The sequence below is a fragment of the Mobula hypostoma genome, chromosome 3 (assembly GCF_963921235.1).
Source record: "Mobula hypostoma chromosome 3, sMobHyp1.1, whole genome shotgun sequence".
Classification (NCBI taxonomy): domain Eukaryota; kingdom Metazoa; phylum Chordata; class Chondrichthyes; order Myliobatiformes; family Myliobatidae; genus Mobula; species Mobula hypostoma.
In genome coordinates this window covers 181,084,203-181,103,096 of record NC_086099.1, presented here as the reverse complement: position 1 = coordinate 181,103,096, position 18,894 = coordinate 181,084,203, and the positions used below count along the sequence as shown (strand labels likewise).

The 18,894-nt window shown below is 40.9% G+C and overlaps 1 protein-coding gene across 1 annotated transcript in view; it reads right to left on the bottom strand.

Annotated features, from left to right (window-relative positions):
• LOC134343623 (zinc transporter ZIP12-like) overlaps window positions 1–14,078 on the bottom strand; it is an 82,428-nt gene extending 68,350 nt beyond the window's left edge. The window contains exons 1-3 of the mRNA XM_063042389.1: window positions 13,946–14,078; window positions 12,521–12,833; window positions 2,781–3,068 (exon numbers count right to left, since the gene is read on the bottom strand). Of these exons, the coding sequence (XP_062898459.1) occupies window positions 2,781–3,068; window positions 12,521–12,778 (546 nt within the window). The 5' untranslated portion in view covers window positions 12,779–12,833; window positions 13,946–14,078. The remainder of the gene's footprint in view (window positions 1–2,780; window positions 3,069–12,520; window positions 12,834–13,945) is intronic.
• Between the last annotated feature and the right edge of the window lie 4,816 nt (window positions 14,079–18,894).

Sequence of the window (18,894 nt, the reverse complement as noted above, 5' to 3'; positions counted from 1 at the left end):
AAAAGTACTGTATGTTGCAACGTTATCAAATACTTTTCTACCAGTTCATCTCTTCTCCCACAAATTGATTAGTTTTAAAATAAGAACTCTTGCTGCAGGCAATACAATAAGCAAGTTGTTATGTATTTATGGGAAGTGGCTTTAGGCGACCACAGAAGAACAACTTAAACTCCAAATTGACTGCAGGGTTCTCATATATAATTAATTTGATTTCTGTTTATTTTCTGGTAGATATGGTTCAACAGCATGAACTAATAACACCAAATTAGAAATCTCAATCTTAGGTGTGAATTGGGAGAACAGATTATTGTCTCTATAATGGATTGTTTTATAAGCAGAGTTGATTCTGAGCCAATCTAATATCGTAGGGATATGGAAATGATCTTCCACAATAGTTCAAAGTAAATGTATTAGCAAAGCACATATACAGTATATCACCAGATACAACCCTGAGATTTATTTTACTTTCAGTAAATCCAAGAGCCATAATAAAATCAATGAAAGACCACACCCAAAAGGCCAGACAGCCGATGTGCAAAAGATAACAATTATGTAAATCCAAAAGAAAAATAGAAACAATAATAATTAATAAATAATCAATAAATATTGAGAACATAAGATGAAGAGCTCTTGAAAGTGAGTTCATAGGTTGTGGAACAGTTCAGTGATGGGACAAGTGAAGTTGAGCAGCGTTATCCCCATTGGTTCGACAGCCTGATGGTTGAGGGGTAATAACTGTTCCTGTACCTGCTGGTGAGAGTTCTGAGGCTTCTGTACCTTCTTCTGGATGGCAGCAGCAAGAAAGAAGCATGATCTAGGTGGTGGGGATCCCTGACGATGGATGCTGCTTTCCTGTAACAACGTTCCATGTAGATAAGCTGAGTGGCGGGGCAGGCTTTACCCATGATGGACAGGGCCATATCCATGAATTTTATTGGATTTTCTGGGCATTGGTGATGCAGCCAGCCAATATTCTCTCCAGCACATATCTATGGAAGTTTTTCCAAGTTCAGATGACATGCTGAATCTTTACAAATTTCTAAGAAAGCAGAGGCACTACCATGCTTTCTTTTTCAATGGCTCTTGTGTGCTGGACCCAGGACAGATCCTCTGAAATGATAGCACTGAGGAATTTATAGTTGCTGACCCTCTCCACCTCTGATCCCCTGATGAGCAGTTGGTCATGGACTGTTGTTTCCTCCTCCTGAAATCAATATTTAGCTTTGTGGTCTTGCTGACATTGATAGATTCACTACTCAGCTAGATTTTCAAAAGCACAATGTAAACAATACATTACAACTGAATCTATTTTCTTTTCCATTAACATTTATAGTAAAGAAAATCAAGTGTTGTGCTGAATAAGCTATCAATTTTCCACCATCCATTTATTGTTATTGCTAAAGATTAATATTAAAGTCCAAAAGAGAAGTCTTTCATTTATCAGCACTAACATATCTTGATGAAATCAAAAATCTTCACAGATGATTACTATTAAAACGGTGCTGTGAAATGCATTTGGTTAAGATGGCACTACCAACTGAATGTGTGTGACAGCTTATATTGTCAAAAAGATAAGAAATCCAACTAAAACATCACTAAAAATGCCTTTTCACTGGTAAATTAGGTTAAATTGTCACCACAAACAGTGAAGGGGTGAGCGATAGTGAGTCGAGTTTGGACAATGAGCCAAGATGGTTTCTTGCAGAATTGTTGCAGCTGGAGTTCCAATGCTCGTTCAACTGACTCAGGAGCAATGTTGGATCGCTCTGGGCACCGAAAGGAGTCAGGGCCTGGGCAAGGAAGTTCCAATGCTCGTTCAACTGACTCAGGAGCAATGCTGGATCGCTCTGGGCACCGAAAGGAGTCAGGGCCTGGGCAAGGAAGTTCCAATGCTCGTTCAACTGACTCAGGAGCAATGCTGGATCGCTCTGGGCACCGAAAGGAGTCAGGGCCTGGGCAAGGAAGTTCCAATGCTCGTTCAACTGACTCAGGAGCAATGTTGGATCGCTGTGGGCACCGAAAGGAGTCAGGGCCTGGGCAAGGAAGTTCCGATACTTGAGCAACTGGCTCAGGTGCACGGTTGGATCGCTCTGGGCACCGAGCTGATTTGAAGAGCTTGAGAGCAGCTTCGGGCTGGGCAATGCAATCTAGGCCTGGAGTGATTTGCTGGGCAGCGTGGTCTCGGCAGATGCCTGGGTCCTTGTGCAAGGTACAATTTGCTGTTTAGACTATTTAGACACCAGCCCGGATCAGAGGCGAGAGCAGATTTTGCTCGCTGTCCGCGAAGTTCACTTCTCTCTCCAGGGTGTGGAGCCTTTTGCTGTTCTGTCGTTGGGGCAATTTAAATACCGGCCCAGACAGACTGAAAATACAGGGTGCTGGTCAGAACAAGGGCCGATCTTGCTTGTTCTCCGCAATGGTCGTCTCCATTGCGCTGAGGCTAAGAAGACTGCCCCAGCTGCTGTGCTCCGTGCCCACTAATATGATGACCTGATAGGGAGGCTTTGGGCCTGCTTCAGGCTGATCCAAGGTTTGGAACTGAGGACGCAATTTTGGCTCTTGTTCACTTCAATTGTTTGTATGATTTTTATGTTTTTTTTCCTTTCTCTTGCACATCAAGTGTTGGTCTTTTTTTTATTCTCATTATTTTTCTTTAATTGGGTTCTTTTGGGTTTCTTGCTTGTGGCTACCTATCAGCAAGCAACTCTCAAGGTTGTATAATTTTCACATTCTTTGATCATCATAAATGAATCTTGAATCTTGAAAACAATCTTACTCACCTGACTCCAAGAGGAAACTGTGTAATGTTCTTGTATGGTTTCCAGAAGGTTGCTAAGTTCATCATGTGACAGATGATTTATGTCTTGGTCTGATTTAAAACTTAAAATTGCATTCAGATAAAATCCAAACTCCTTATCTTTTTGAGGAGTGTCCAATGTGCACACATCTTGCATGTAAATAATATAATAAAGAAGGATAACGGAAAGCCTGTGAAATGCATCTTCATGTAGACGATGTTCCTTGTCACCTCTTTCTATTATTGAGAAAAGAACATCTAGCGAAAGGCACTGTAATTGAAGTGCAATTGAATTTGAATAATTGTACATCTCGAAACCATTAATTGAACATAATTATACATGTCTTTGGAATATGTAGTACTAAACATTGTGAAGAATAGGTATTGGAATATTTGCCGACTAAAACAAATTAAATCAAGTTTTGAGATACAATAATGCAGGTTTGAATGGTTTTAGCAAAACGTGTGCATAGTAACAGGAGAACTCACATAATATTGATTAAAAACATTGTAAATGCCACCATAAATAATTCCCTAACCTAAAAGATAGTTAGGAAGAAATAGCTTTGATCTTCTCATTTACAGTTATATCTAACTCATAACTTTCAGATCTGTTGTAATATTTGTTGCATATTTTTATTTAGAGATACATCGTGGTAACATGACATCCAATTATATCCATGTGGCCAATTAACTAACTAATCTTACATCTGTGGGATGTGGGAATAAACCTATGCAGTCATGGAAAGAACATAGAAATTCCTTACAGATGGCAGTGGAGTTGAACCCAGGTCTCTTGATTACAAATATCAGGAAATCATGAGTTATATAGAAGTGTAATTAAGAAGATCAAATGTATTTCTTTTAAAACTTCCTTTCATTTTTAAAAATAAGGGCAAGTTTAGAAATAATAAGAATTGTGTAAATTATATGATTTTTGTATTGTAACTATATCCAAAAAAACTGCAATAAAAGTTTATGATAATGCATTCAATTTTTATATTTATTTCATTTATAAATATAGACAGCAAATTCTTGCTTCTCTAGTATTTAGGCAGCTGGAATTTACACACAAACTTCATGTGACCTTCAAAAATTTCTAAGAATATTAAGCTTTCAGCCTCAACTCATGAAAGTTGTAATGAATTTGATGAACCGATATTAGGACAAAGTGAACATACTGCTCCGCTCTTTCAAATTTAGTATTAAGTGATTGTAGTTTTAGTGGCAGATTATGGATAAAATTTCTAAGCGTAGACTACGTGAAAGTTGTTTATTTACAAAAACAAACTCAGAGATTTTTTGTTTTAAGTGTGAAAACATTAATTTATTTACAGTTATATATAAGGATAGTGTAGTTGATGTGTGATTAGCAGCAATATCTTCTTTGAAGATTCTGCATTTCATGCGATGACTACTGTTAGAGACTCATAGAATACTACAGCCCAGAAATGGACCATTTGGCCCTTCTAGTCTGTGCCAAAATATTAATCTGCCATCATCCTGTACCTAGATCATAGACCCTATACCTTTCCCATCCATGTACTTATCCAAATTTCTCTTAGATTGTGAAAACAAATCTACAACAGCCACTCTCACCACGCTCTGAATGAAGTTCCTTCTCGTGTTTCCCTTAAACATTTCTCTTTTTATCCATAATGCATGATCTCTAGTTCTAGTCGCACCCAAACTCAAAGGAAAAAGCCAGCTGCATTTACCCTATCTATACTCCTCCCCTCATAATTTTGTATACCTCATTAAATCCTACCTCAATCTCCTACACTCTAGGGAATAGGTTAGGAAGTCCTAAACTATTTAATCTTTCCTTATAACTCAGACCCTCAAGACCTGACTGCACTCTCAGTCTTTCTGACATTTTTCCTGAGAGTAGATGTCCAAAACTGCACACAACACTCCAAATTAGGCCTCAACAACGCCTTACACAACTTCAACATAACATCTCAACTCCAGTAACTCAATACTATAATTTATAAAACCAGAAGATTTAGGAGCAGAATTAGGCCATTTGGCCCACTAAGTCTGTTTCACCATTTCATCTTGGCTAATCCAATTTTCCTTTCAGCTCCAATCACCTACCTTCCCCGCTGTATCCCTTCATGGCCTTACCAATCAAGAATCTATCAACCTCAGCCTTAAATATAAATATGCCTGTGGTGAAGAATTCCACGGATTCACCACTCTTTGGGTAAAGAAGTTCATTCTAAAATGATGCCCTTCTATTCTGAGGCTGTGTCCTCTGGTCTTAGGCTCCACCACCATAGAAAATATTCTCTTCATATCCACCCTGTCAAGGCCTTTCACCATTTGATAGGTTTCAATAATGCCACCCCTCATTCTTCTGAATTCCAGTGAGTACAGGTTCAAAGCCATCAAACACCCTTCATATGAGAAGCCATTCAATTCTGGAGTTATTTTCTTGAACCTCCTTTGAACTTTCTCCAGTTTCAGCACATCCTTTCTAAGACAAGGGGTCCAAAACTACTCACAATACTCCAAATGATGCCTTACCAGTGCTTTAAAGCTTCAGAATTACACCCTTGCTTTTATATTAGTCCTCTTGAAATGAATGCTAACATTGCATTTGTCTTCCTCACCACAGTCTGAACCGGCAAATAAATCTTTAGGAAATCCTGCACAAAGACTCCCAAGACCCTTTGCGCCTCAGCTTTTTGTACTTTCTCTCCATTAAGAAGATAGTTAACCCTTTCATTTCTTCTACACTTCCTGACACTGATTCCATCTGCTACTTCATTGCTTATTCTCCTCATCTGTCTATTTCCTCAGAACTACCTCCCTCCACTTACCTTCATATCATCTGTAAACTTGCAACAAAGCCTTCAATTCCATTATCCAAATCACTGCCATCTAACATAAAAAGAATCAGTCCCAACACAGACCACTGTGGAACACAATTAGTTACCGGCTGCCAACCAGAAAAGGTTCCATTTATTCCTACTCTTTGCCTCCTGCCTACCAGCCACAGCATTATCCATGCTAGAATCTTTCCAGTAATACCATCGCTCATAGCTTGTTAAGCAGCCTCATATGTGGCACCTTGTCAAAGGCCTTCTGATATCCAACTACACAAGATCAACAGATTCTCGTTTGTCTAACCTGCTTGTTATTTCTTCAAAGAATTTCAACAGATTTGTCAGGCAAGATTTTCCCTTGAAGGGAATGCTGATTATGACCTATTTTATCATTTGACTCCAAGTACCCTGAGACCTCATCCTTAATAATCAACTCCAACATCTTCTTAACTGCTCAGGTCAGACTAACTGGCCTATAGTTTCCTTTCTTCTGCCTCTCTCTCTTCTTGAAGAGTGGAGTGACATTTGCAATTTTCCAGTCTTCAGGAACCATTCCAGGAAATAATGATTCTTGAAAGATCATTACTAATGTCTCCTCAGTCTCTTCAGCTACCACTTTTAAAATCCTGGGGTGTGCACCATCCGGTCCAAGTGATTTATCTCCCTTCAAACATTTCAGATTACCAAGAACTTTCTCTCTAGTAATGATAACTTCCAACACATTTTATGACCCCTGACTCCTGGAACTTCCACCATACTGCTAGTGCCTTCCACAGTAAAGACTGATGCAAAATACTTATTCAGTTCATCCACCATTTCATTGTCCATCATTAATATCTCCACAGCATTGTTTTCCAATGGTCCAATATTCTCCCGCAGCTCTCTTTTACACTTTTGGTGTCCTCTTCAACATTACTGGCTAGCTTACTTTTGTATTCCATATTTACCTTCTTAATGACTTTTTTAGCTGCCTTCTGTTGGTTTTTAACGTCCTTCTAATTTTTGCTCTATGATATGCTCTCCCTTTGGCCTTTATGTTAGCTTTAACTTCTCTTGTTAGCCATGGTTGTGTCATCTTGCTTTTAGAATACTTCTTCCTCTTTGGGATGTGCCTTCCGAATTGCTTCCAGAAATTCCAGTCAATGCCGCTCTGTCATTGTCCCTGCCAGTGTTCTTTTTAAATCAATTCTGGCCAACTCCTTACTCATGTTTCTGTAATTCCCTTTACTTCACTGTAATACTGACGCATCTAACTTTAGCTGCTCCTTCTCAAATTTCAAAGTGAATTTGATGATATCACAATCACTTATTCCTAAGGGTTATTTTACCTTAAGCTTTCTAATCAATTCAGTCCATTGCAAACAACTATTCCAGAATAGCTGATCCCCTAGTTGGCTGAACTACGACCTGCTCTAATAAGACATCTCATAGGCATTCTAGAAACTCCCCCTCTTGAAATCCAGCACCAACCTGATTTCCTCAATCTACCTGCATATTGAGGTCCCCCATGACTGCTGTAACGTTGCCCTTTTGACATGCATTTTCTATCTCCCTTTGAAATTTGTACACCACTTCCTTACTACTGTTTGTGGGTCTGTATACAACTCCCATCAGGGTATTTTTACTCTTTCAGTCCGTTGGCGCCATCCACAGTGATTCAACATCTTCCAACCCTATGTCACCTCTTTCTAATGATTTGATTTCATTTTCCCCAACAGGGCAATGCCACCCCCTCTGCCTTTCTGCCTATTGTTTTGATAGAATGTGTATCCTTGGACATTAAGCTCCTAGCTATAATCTTCTTTCAGCCATGATTCAGTGATGTCTACAACATAATAAATGTCAATCTGTAACCGAGCAACAAGTTTATCTACCTTATTTTGTATACTGTGCACATTCAAATATAATACATTCAGTCCTGTATTCACACTTTTCGACTTTGCCCAACTTTTACGTTGCAACTCATCCTGCTTATTGGAATTTTGCCCTATCAGCAGCCTTTCCTCTCTACACATTGCTTCTATTTGGTTGGTTTGTAACCTAACTACATCATCTTCAACCCTATCACTCTGGTCCCCACCCCCTGACCAAATTAGTTTCAACCTTCCCGAACAACTCCAGCTAACCTGCCTGTAAGGATGTTGGACTCCCTCTGGTTAGGTGTAACCCGTCCTCTTTGTTCAGGTTGTATCTTCCCTAGGAGAGATCTCAATGATTCATAAATCTGAACCCCCGTCCTCTGCACCAGTTCCTCAGCCATGCATTCACCTGCCAAATCATCCTATTTTTACCCTCACTGGCACATGGCACAGGCAGCAACACAGGAATTACTATCCTGGAGGTCCTGTTTCTCAGCTTTCTACCTAGCTGTCGAAAATCTCTCTTCAGGACCTCCCCACCTTGTCTACCCAAGTCATTGGTGCCAATATGTTCCATGACCTTTTGCTGCTCACCCTGACCCTTCAAAATGCCACGGACCCAATCCGAGATATCCCTGATTCTGGCATCGGGAAGGCAACATACCATCTGGGTGTCTCCAAGACCTCCAGGGTAGTAATCTCTGGATTGCTGCCTGTGCCATGTACCTGTGAGGGTAAAAATAGGAGTTGTTCAGGAAGGCTTAAACTAATTTGTCTCTATTGCGCCCACAGAATCTCATCTCTGTTCTCCTGTCTATGGATTCTCCCATCAACACTGCAGTCCTCTTCACCTGCCTGCTCTTCTGAACCACAGAACCAGGGCCAAAAGCTTTTTTTATAACCTATCTACTGAGTTCCCAGTTCCCTCTGATCTACTGCACTCATCAGTCCCCTATCACTCACTGGCCAATTCCTACCCTAGTTTGTCTTCACAAAGTGCAACACCTCACACTTGCTCTGCATTAAATTCCATCTGCCCCTTTTCAGTTCATTCTTCCAGCTGGTCCAGATCCCACTGCAAGCTTTCCACTGTGCCCCTAGTCTTGGTGTCATCTCACAAGTTAACTAATCTAGTGTCATCCAGATCATTGATATAGATGACAAGCAACAACTGAACCAGCAAAGATCCATGTGAACAACACTAGGCAGAGAGGTAATCATCTACTATCACTCTCTGGCTTATCCCGCAAAGCCAATTTACTACCTGATCCTGAATGCCAAGCAACTGAACCTTCTTGACCAACCTGCCATGTGGAACCTTGTCAAAGGCCTTGCCAAAGTCCATGTAGATCATATTCACTTTCAACTATCAAATCTCCAGCTATCTTCCTCAAAAAACTGGTTAGACACAGCCTACCACACACAACACCATTGTTGACTTATAACTAATCAGTGCCTGACTATCCAAATATTGGTCCCTCATAATACCTTCCAATAACCTCCTCGCTACTAATGTAGCCTCATTGGCTTATAATTTCCCATCTTATTCTTAGAGCCTTTCTTAAACAACAGAACAACATTAGCTATCCTCCAATCCTCTGGCATCTTACTTGTGGCTAAGCATGTTTTAACTATCACTTCTGGGGTCCCTGCAATGTCTGCACTTGCCTCCCACAGGATCCATGGGAACACCTTGTCAGACCATGGGGATTTATCCACCTTAACTTTCCTCATGACAGCAAACACCTCCTCCTCTGTAATCTGTGTAGGGTCCATAACCTCACTGCTGCCTTATGGTCATTCATTTGATTCATATTTCGACTGTATTTTACACTAATAATAGAAACATAGAAACATAGAAAACCTACAGCACAATACAGGCCCTTCAGCCCACAGAATTGTGCCGAACATGTCCCTACCTTAGAAATTACTAGGCTAATAATGTTTAGCCTTAGAAAATAGAATTGATGCATATAACATCATTACATAAGGAGTTAACATATTATATGTCAATTTATTTAAAGGTTTATGTATCAGCAACTAGTCTATGATTTCCACTAATTTTTTTTTATAAGAACTTCTCAGGTATATTTAATCCTTGGGGTTCCCAGATAGCTGAGTACAACATATTGTGAAGTGAGACCAGGTCAGGATCTTTGAGCATGTTCTGGAACAGAGAGAGCCATGAGTAGAAGTCCTGAAAGCAGCGACACAAGTAGACAAGATGGTGAAGGTGGTGAGGTGGTGTCTGGCCTGGTTGCCTTCATCGTTGAGTAAAAGAGTTGGAACATCATGTTACGTATGTACAAGATGTTGGTGTGACTGTACTTGGAGTATTGTGTGCAGTTCTGCTTGCCTTGCTATGAGAAGGATGCCATAAAGCTGAAAAAACGGTGTAGAAAAGATCCATAATGATGTCACCAGGATTGGAGAGTTTTATTTAGAACTGAAGAGGCTTGTGCTTTTACCCTGGAGTGTAGGAGGTTGAGGAGTGACATTTTAGAGGTATATGATATCATAAGATGCATAGAATGGTCAGAGAACCCAGAGTAGGAGAGTATAAAACTAGAGGGTAGTGCTTTAGGGTGAGGGGCAAGGATTTAAAGGGGACCATATCTTTACACAGAGAACTGTGAGTATATGGAATGAACTGCAAGAGACGTGACAGAGGCAGGTATAAATACAACATTTACAATATATTTAGACAGATCCATTGATAAGAAAGATTTAGAGGGATACGAGCCAGTTGCACGCAAATGGAACTAAATCAGATAGGCAATTTGGATGTCCATCAGACCATAAAAACATAAGACATAGGAGCAGAATTAGGCCATTCAGCCCATCGAGTCTGCTCTGCCATTCCTGATCCCAGATCCCACTCAAACCCATACACCTGCCTACTCACTATATCCTTTGATCCCCTGACTGATCAGGAAACTATCAGCTTCTGCCTTAAATATACCTGTTGACTTGACCTCCACCACAGACTGTGGCAGAGAATCCCACACATTCACTACCCTCTGGCTAAAAAAAAATTCCTCCTTACCTTTGTTCTAAAAAATCGCCCTCAATTCTGAGGCTGTGCCGTCTAGTTCTAGACACCTGCTTGCACAGGAAACATCCTCTCCACATCTTCCCTATCTAGTCCTTCCAACATTTGGTAGATTTCAATGAGATCCCCAAGCATTCTTCTAAATTCTAGTCAGTACAGACCAAAAGCTGTCAAATGTTCCTCGTATGTTAACCCCTTCACTCCCAGAACCAGCCTCGTGAACCTCCTCTGAACTCTCTCTAATGACAACACATCCTTTCTGAGATATGGGGCCCAAAACTGTTGACGATAATCCAACTGCGGCTTGACTAGTGTTTATAAAGGCTCAGCGTTATCTCCTTGCTTTTATATTTTATTCTCCTTGGAATAAATGCCAACATTGCATTTGCTGTAGACAATTTCATGTTCATTATATCTCGATGACACTATTGTATGGCAACAAGCATTGCACTCAACATTCCAGGTTCAACCTCACCAATATAACCAAAGAGGGTTTAATAGGCTAACTGAGCACTTTACATAATTTCCCACCCCAAACTGAGTTTGACGAGGTGGTGGTGAGCAGCCTCCTTGAATCCCTGCACCTTTTGAGGTTTGGATCTACCCACAATGCTGTTAGGGAGGGAGTTCCAGGATTTTGACCGAGGGTGAAGGAATGACAATATATATTTCCAAGTCAGGATGGTGCATGGCTTGGAGGGCAAACTTCAAGTCGAAATGACCCTTACATTTCCTTTCCTTGTCCTTCTAGTTGGTAGCTGTAAATATAAAGATTCCTGAAAAGGTGGTTCTTTAGCCTAGGCAACACACACAAAATGCTGGTGGAATGCGGCAGGCCAGAAAGCATCTACAGGGAGAAGTACAGTCAATGTTTCGGGTCGAGACCCTTCGTCAAGACTAACGGAAAAAAGAGATAGTAAGAGATTTGAAGGTGGGAGGGGGAGGGGGAGGGGGAGACCCGAAATGATAGGAGAAGTCAGGAGGGGGAGGGATGGAGCTAAGAGCTGGAAAGTTGATTGGCAAAAGGGATACAAGGCTAGAGAAGGAAGAGGATCATGGGATGGGAGGCCTAGGGAGAAAGAAAGGAGGAGAGGAGTGCCAGAGGAAGATGGAGAACAGGCAAGGAGATATTGTGAGAGGGAAAGAGAGAAAAAATAAATAATAATAATAAAAAAAATAATAAATTAGGGATGGGTTAAGAAGGGGAGGAGGGGCGTTAATGGAAGTTAGAGAAATCAAGGTTCATGCCATCGGGTTGGAGGCTACTCAGACAGCATATGAGGTGTTGCTCCTCCAACCTAAGTGTGGCTTCATCTCGACAGTAGAGGAGGCCATGGATTGACATATCAGAATGGGAATGGGACGTGGAATTAAAATGTGTGGCCATGGGGAGATCCTGCTTCCTCTGGTGGACAGAGTGTAGGTGTTCAGCAAAACGATTTCCCAGTCTGCGTCGGATCTCACCAATATATAGAAGGCCACACCGGGAGCACCGGATACAGTATATCACACCAGCCGACCCAGAGGTTTTTTTTTAAGCGTGTCGTACCAGACATTCAGCCATTCTTGTCTGGCACGTGGTGTCAGGATTAATCAGGTCATGTTATGTACGTTCCTGACTCGACCCTTGTATTTTTTACGAGGCTGAATGGCTAGCTCGACACTCAGCCCGGCATGGACGGAAAGCATGCTCGGGGGTGGCCCGATCTGGATTAGAGCTCAGGAACCTTCGCTCCGGGGTCCGACGCTGATCTCACCGTGCCAGCAGCCGGCCTAGACTCACAGGTGAAGTGTTGCCTCACCTGAAAGGACTGTCTGAGGCCCTGAATGGTGATGAGTGAGGAAGTGTAAGGACAGGTGTAGCAACTCCCCTTTCTTTCTCCCTAGGCCTCCCATCCCATGATACTTGTATCCCTTTTGCCAGTCAACAAAGAGTACTTTCTTAATGATACAATCTAAGAGTTTTGAGATATGGACCTACCTTGTCACATTGGTCCTTGCTGCCAGCTATCCTTTCTGTGCATTGTACTCGATCCCACAGCTTTTGAATTAGGTTTCTAGTTTGACTCTCAGAAAATGTACTGTGGTTATTCAGGGACAAGACTTGTAGAAATTCCCTCAGGTACCCGTGTGTTTGGTCATCAGTCTGACTGTGCTTGTTGGTATGTCCTTTGGCGTAAGTGCAAACAAAACTGGCATAGATAATACAGACGCCAAAAGGCACTTTCCAGAGCGGCATATTCTGTCTTCGTCTCTTACTTTTTCTGATGTATTCTTCTCTTTAATTCTCAGGTCTGGAGAATGGTATAGTGACAGAAAAGTGGTTAAATAGGAGCCAGAATGAAGAATTGATACTTTGATTGCAAAACTGCTTTACATTAGTTCTGCCTATTAAAGTTAGTATGCATACACTTTACATACTATTTGTGCAGAGAAAATAAAATTCTCTTGGTAGATATAGTTGTGGTTCTGTAAGTGTTTTGAAGATGTTCCCTTTTCCTGTGAAGACTTTTTGATTAATATTTGATATTGCATGTCTGGCATAAAATTTACTTTTTACAGATGTCAAAATAGTTATATTTCCAGTGTTAACTAGTTAAGTTTGATGACCAAAAACTTTTATCATACTTTTACTAAAACTGCAAGTGATTTTAGATAATGCCAAAAATTCCAACAGGAACTTATTAGACCCCAATTTTCATGCATAGTTCAGGTCAAGAGCTTTTGATAAATTTATTGATGTAAATAGTTAAGATCAGTTGATTTTTCTTTGCTGTACAATGACTATTGGGGTCAGTTCCATTGTATTGGTATTTTTCCTGATGAATCACATTGCAGGCAACCTTGCTCAAGGTCTGAATGGAGACAACCTAACATTAACAAAGAAATCCATTTCTTTCTTATGGATCTTCTATTTTTGTCTGCTCTTTATTTTGTGTTTCTTTTCTTCTTCTTTGCTTTTGCACCTCAGAGTAGCTGGGCCCTACTTATCTGTTTCGTAATTGTGTAATCCGGTTCCAAATTAAAAGTAGGAAGGCAGCTTCAGATTTAATTTAGAATTCTGGAATTCCTTTTAAAGAGCAACAAACTACCACACAAGTTCTGTTTTGTACAAGTTTCAGGCTTCAATGTCCAGTGTACAGGAATAGCAAAGAATACATGAGGGAAACAAGCAAGCGGAGAACAAAGAAATATGAAGGTAAACAAGAACCGAAGACTGACAGTCAAGTAAATATAAAAAGGAAGGAAGGATGGATGGAAGAAACAAATTAGAGAACGAGAATTACAATCCGCTTTGTGAAACAATGATTTGGTGCCACTGAAACTTTGAACTAAATACGCCACTGTAAACATTACAAGTAATTCATCAGGCAATTGATGGAACTTTATAAGATCTATTTTTTACCTTTCAACTAAATGCATAGAATTCTTCTTCCGATACAAGACCTCTAATGTCTTCCTTAGCCTCCGTTCCTATTAGTGAGAATTACATAACAGTTCAGAGATTAGCAGCTACTACTCAAAGTGTTCTGGTTGCCTTGGAGACACTTGAAATTATTCTGTATTGTGTGTACTTCAGTATATGTGCGTGAGAGGGGGAGGGGATGTGGGAGGGAATATGGTAACAGTGGTGTTCTGATGGCAGGTTACTTATTTATACTTTCACAATTCAGTTAAGTATACTTAATTATCTGTAACCTATTATGCACAAACATGTTTTGATAATTAACCATTGATTTACCGTCCTAATTGTCTGGTTCTTCAAACAAAGCATCTAAATACAACCATCTTTTTCTGCCTGTGACATGTTTGAGAGCTTAAACAGAATCTTTGGGGTTTGGCACTGAAACAGTGATGATAAATTGATATGAAATGAGGATACAGGCACCAATATTTGTCATCCATTAATATTTGAAAATATTAATAGATGATAAAAATTAGGCACTGGCCATTAAAATGTAAATTGTAATACTTTTAAGACTGGCACTCAGTCAATGATCCATGTTAAATGTGGTCCTGGCCAGACTGTTGCTGCTTTAGACAGGAGGTCATATGAAATGCTGATTATTCTTCTTTGCTGTGTGTCGAACATTGCTTGTGCCTGTATCAGTATTGAACTCAAAGCATGGATTAATCTCTAAAGCTAATAGAATCCTTTAAAATTCAGGAAATATATCTTTAAATTCAATTGTGCGGCATTTGGAGATAAAGGGTAATACTTTTGGTTCAACGAAACACCGAATTCGTTAATTTGTACAAAGCCACCCATCACTTTTCCATTAGTATCTCCCATCTATGTTGTTTTGGTTACATAGTTTCTTTCTTCTGCTCTCCTCTGTTCTGAGTCATTGCCCTCTGTTTATACCTTCTTCAAACTTTATTAGCTGCCATTAGCAAGCTACCTTCAGCCTCTCTCAGTCAATACCAATCTGTCATTATTCCTCTTCTCTGTCATTCCTTCGTTCTCCATCTTCTCAGCAACTTAAAGGATGAATATTTTCTAATTTCTAGAAATCCCAACCCTATTTCTGTCTCCACATACCTGATCTTCTGAAAATTTGCAACATTTTCTTTCTTTATATTTGTTTTCCGTACAGAACCACGTTTCCTCAAATGCCAGTGGTGCATCAATAAGAACCCCTAGAATCACCTTCCTGGGGAAGCTGCCATGGGGACACCCGTAGCTCTCACAGGAACAATGTTTTGGTAATTATTTTTAAAGTACTCTGTAATGATGGTGAACCAAACTATATTCCTTTAAAATATAAATGGGTTGAGAAAGAAATGTTTTCCCCAATTAAAGGCAAAATAAAGACATTGCAAACTTATGGAATCATAAAATAATTGTGGTACAGGAAGTCTTTGAGCCCTGCAAATCTGTGCCAAGTTCTTTCCATCTCTCCCACATTCCTACAAGTGATTCTCTCTGTGGTGCTTATACAATTTGCTTTTGAAGATTCAAGATAATTCTATTTATAGAACATAAAACATAGAACAGTACAGCACAGTACAGGCCCTTCGGTCCATAATATTGTGCCGACCCTTAAACCCTGCTTTCCATATAACCCCCCATCTTAAATTCCTCCATATACCGGTCTAGTATTCTCTTAAATTTCACTAGTGTATCTGCCTCCACCATTGACTCAGGCAGTGCATTCCACGCACCAACCACTCTCTGAGTAAAAAACCTTCCTCTAATATCCCCCTTGAACTTTCCACCCCTTACCTTAAAGCCATGTCCTCTTGCATTGAGCAGTGGTGCCCTGGGGAAGAGGCGCTGGCTATCTATTCCTTGTTAATAACTTGTATACCTCTATCATGTCTCCTCTCATTCTCCTTCTCTCCAGAGGGTAAAGCCCTAGCTCCCTTACTCTCTGATCATAATACATACTCTCTAAACCAGGCAACATCCTGGTAAATCTTCTCTGTACCCTTCCACATCCTTCCTTTTGTGAGGTGACCAGAACTGGACACAGTACTCCAAGTGTGGTCTAACCAGAGTTTTATAGAGCTGCATCATTACCTCGCGACTCTTGAACTCTATCCCTCGACTTATGAAAGCTAACACCCCATAAGCTTACATAACTACCCTATCTATGTGTGAGGCAACTTTCAGGGATCCGTGTACATGTATCCCCAGATCACTCTGCTCCTCTACACTACCAAATATCCTGCCATTTACTTTGTACTCTGCCTTGGAGTTTGTCCCTCCAAAGTGTACCACCTCACACTTCTCCGGGTTGATCTCCATCTGCCACTTCTCAGCCCACTTCTGCATCCTATCAATGTCTCTCTGCAATCTGCGACAATCCTCTACACTATCTACAACACCACCAACTTCTGTGTCGTCTGCAAACTTGCCAACCCACCCTTCTACCTTCACATCCAGGTCGTTAATAAAAATCTCGAAAAGTAGAGGTCCCAGAACTGATCCTTTTGGGACACCACTAGTCACAACCTTCCAATCCGAATGTACTCCCTCCACCATGACCCTCTGCATTCTGCAGGCAAGCCAATTCTGAATCAACCTGGCCAAACTTCCCTGGATCCCATGCCTTCTGACTTTCTGAATAAGCCTACCATGTGGAACCTTGTCAAATGCCTTACTATCCATGTGGATCACATCCACTGCACTACCCTCATCTAGATGCCTGATCACTTCCTCAAAGAACTCTATCAGGCTGGTTAGACACGATCTGCCCTTCACAAAGCCATGCTGACTGTCCCTGATCAGACCATGATCCTCTAAATGCCCATAGATCCTATCTCTAAGAATCTTTTCCAACAGCTTTCCCATCACAGACGTAATGCTCACTGGTCTATAATTACCCGGACTATCCCTACTACCTTTTTTGAACAAGGGGACAACATTCGCCTCTCTGCAATCCTCCAGTACCATTCCCGTGGACAACGAGGACATAAAGATCCTAGCCAGAGGCTCAGCAATCTCTTCCCTCGCCTCGTAGAGCAGCCTGGGGAATATTCCTTCAGGCCCCGGGGACTTATCCGTCCTAATGTATTTTAACAACTCCAACACCTCCTCTCCCTTAATATCAACATGCTCCAGAACATCAACCTCACTCATATTGTCCTCACTGTCATCAAGTTCCCTCTTATTGGTGAATATTGAAGAGAAGTATTCATTGAGGACCTCGCTCACTTCCACCGCCTCCAGGCACATCTTCCCACCTTTATCTCTAATCTGTCCTATCTTTGCTCCTGTCATCCTTTTCTTCTTCACATAATTGAAGAATGCCTTGGGGTTTTCCTTTACCCTACTCGCCAAGGCCTTCTCATGCCCCCTTCTTGCTCTTCTCAACCCCTTCTTAAGCTCCTTTCTTGCTACCCTATATTCCTCAATAGACCCATCTGATCCTTGCTTCGTACACCTCATGTATGCTGCCTTCTTCCACCTGTCTAGATTCTGCACCTCACTTGTCACCCATGGTTCCTTCACCCTACCATTCTTTATCTTCCTCACCGGGACACACTTGTCCCTAACATCCTGTAAGAGATCCCTAAACATCAACCACATGTTCATAGTACATTTCCCTGCAAAAACTTCATCCCAATTTACACCTGCAAGTTCTAGCCTTATAGCCTCATAATTTGCCCTTCCCCCAATTAAAAATTTTCCTGTCCTCTCTGATTCTATCCTTTTCCATGATAATGTTAAAGGCCAGGGAGTGGTGGTCACTGTCCCCCAGATGCTCACCCACTGAGAGATCTGTGACCTGCATCATCCATACAAATAGCAAATTCCAGAATATAGTTACGTACTTATAGTGTGAGCAAACATAAAAATTCCTTGCTACACCACCCGCCTACCCCTTCCTCCATATCTCCTGCTCAAAATTTTAAATCTGTGTCCCCAGTTCTTGAACCATCTACTAACAGGAACAGCTCTCATCTAGTTATTCATTCTAAACCAGTCAAGATCTCTTCTCAGACTTGTGTTCTTCAAAGGGCCACAACCCCACTTTTTCCAGTCTTGAGTTACTGCTAACATTCTCCAGTTTAATCTCAACGCTAAACTGGGAGAAAATGTTGAAGTAATAGAGTCAGAGTACTAGAGCACAGAAGCAGACCATTCAGTGCATCTGGACTGTGTTGACCTGGTCTTCTGCCTTGTCCCTCCCACCTGCACCTGCACCAGCACTAGCACCATATCCCTCCCATCTATGTACGTCTTAAATGATACAATTCATTCTGCATCAAAATTTCTGCTAGCACCTCATTCCACACTGAACTGTCCTGAATGAAAAGACATCCCCTCCAATTCCCCTCAAATATTTAATCTTTTATGCTGCACTGATGACCTCTAGTTTTAGTACCATCCCACCTCAGAGGATAATCCTGCTTACATTCATCCTATCAATACTCCTCAATCTTGTATACTTCTATTAGGTTTTTCCTCATTTTCCTGCATTGCAGGGAATAAAGACCTAATCTGTTCAACTTTTCCTCAGGTCCTCAGTTCTCAGAAACATCCTTGGAAATTTTCTCTGTACTTTTTCAACCTTATTGATATATTACATGTAGGTCAGTAACCAGAACTGCACACGTTATTCCAAAGTCAGTCTCACAACCTCTTATATAACATCAAAATAACATTCCAACTCTTAAGGCTGGTAATTGTGCATCAAATGTACTGCGTACTCTACGCCGTACCCTATGCCGTAGGGTAACATGCACCTCCCCAAAATGTAACTCATGCGTCGCAGCAACGCAGACCACAACAATTGTGATTGGTCCACTTGGTAGCATCGCATTTCCTCATAAGCATTTCTGGTTGTTTTTCTCTGCCATGTCTGTATACTGATGCAAAATAAATGATTGGAGACGATGAACCAA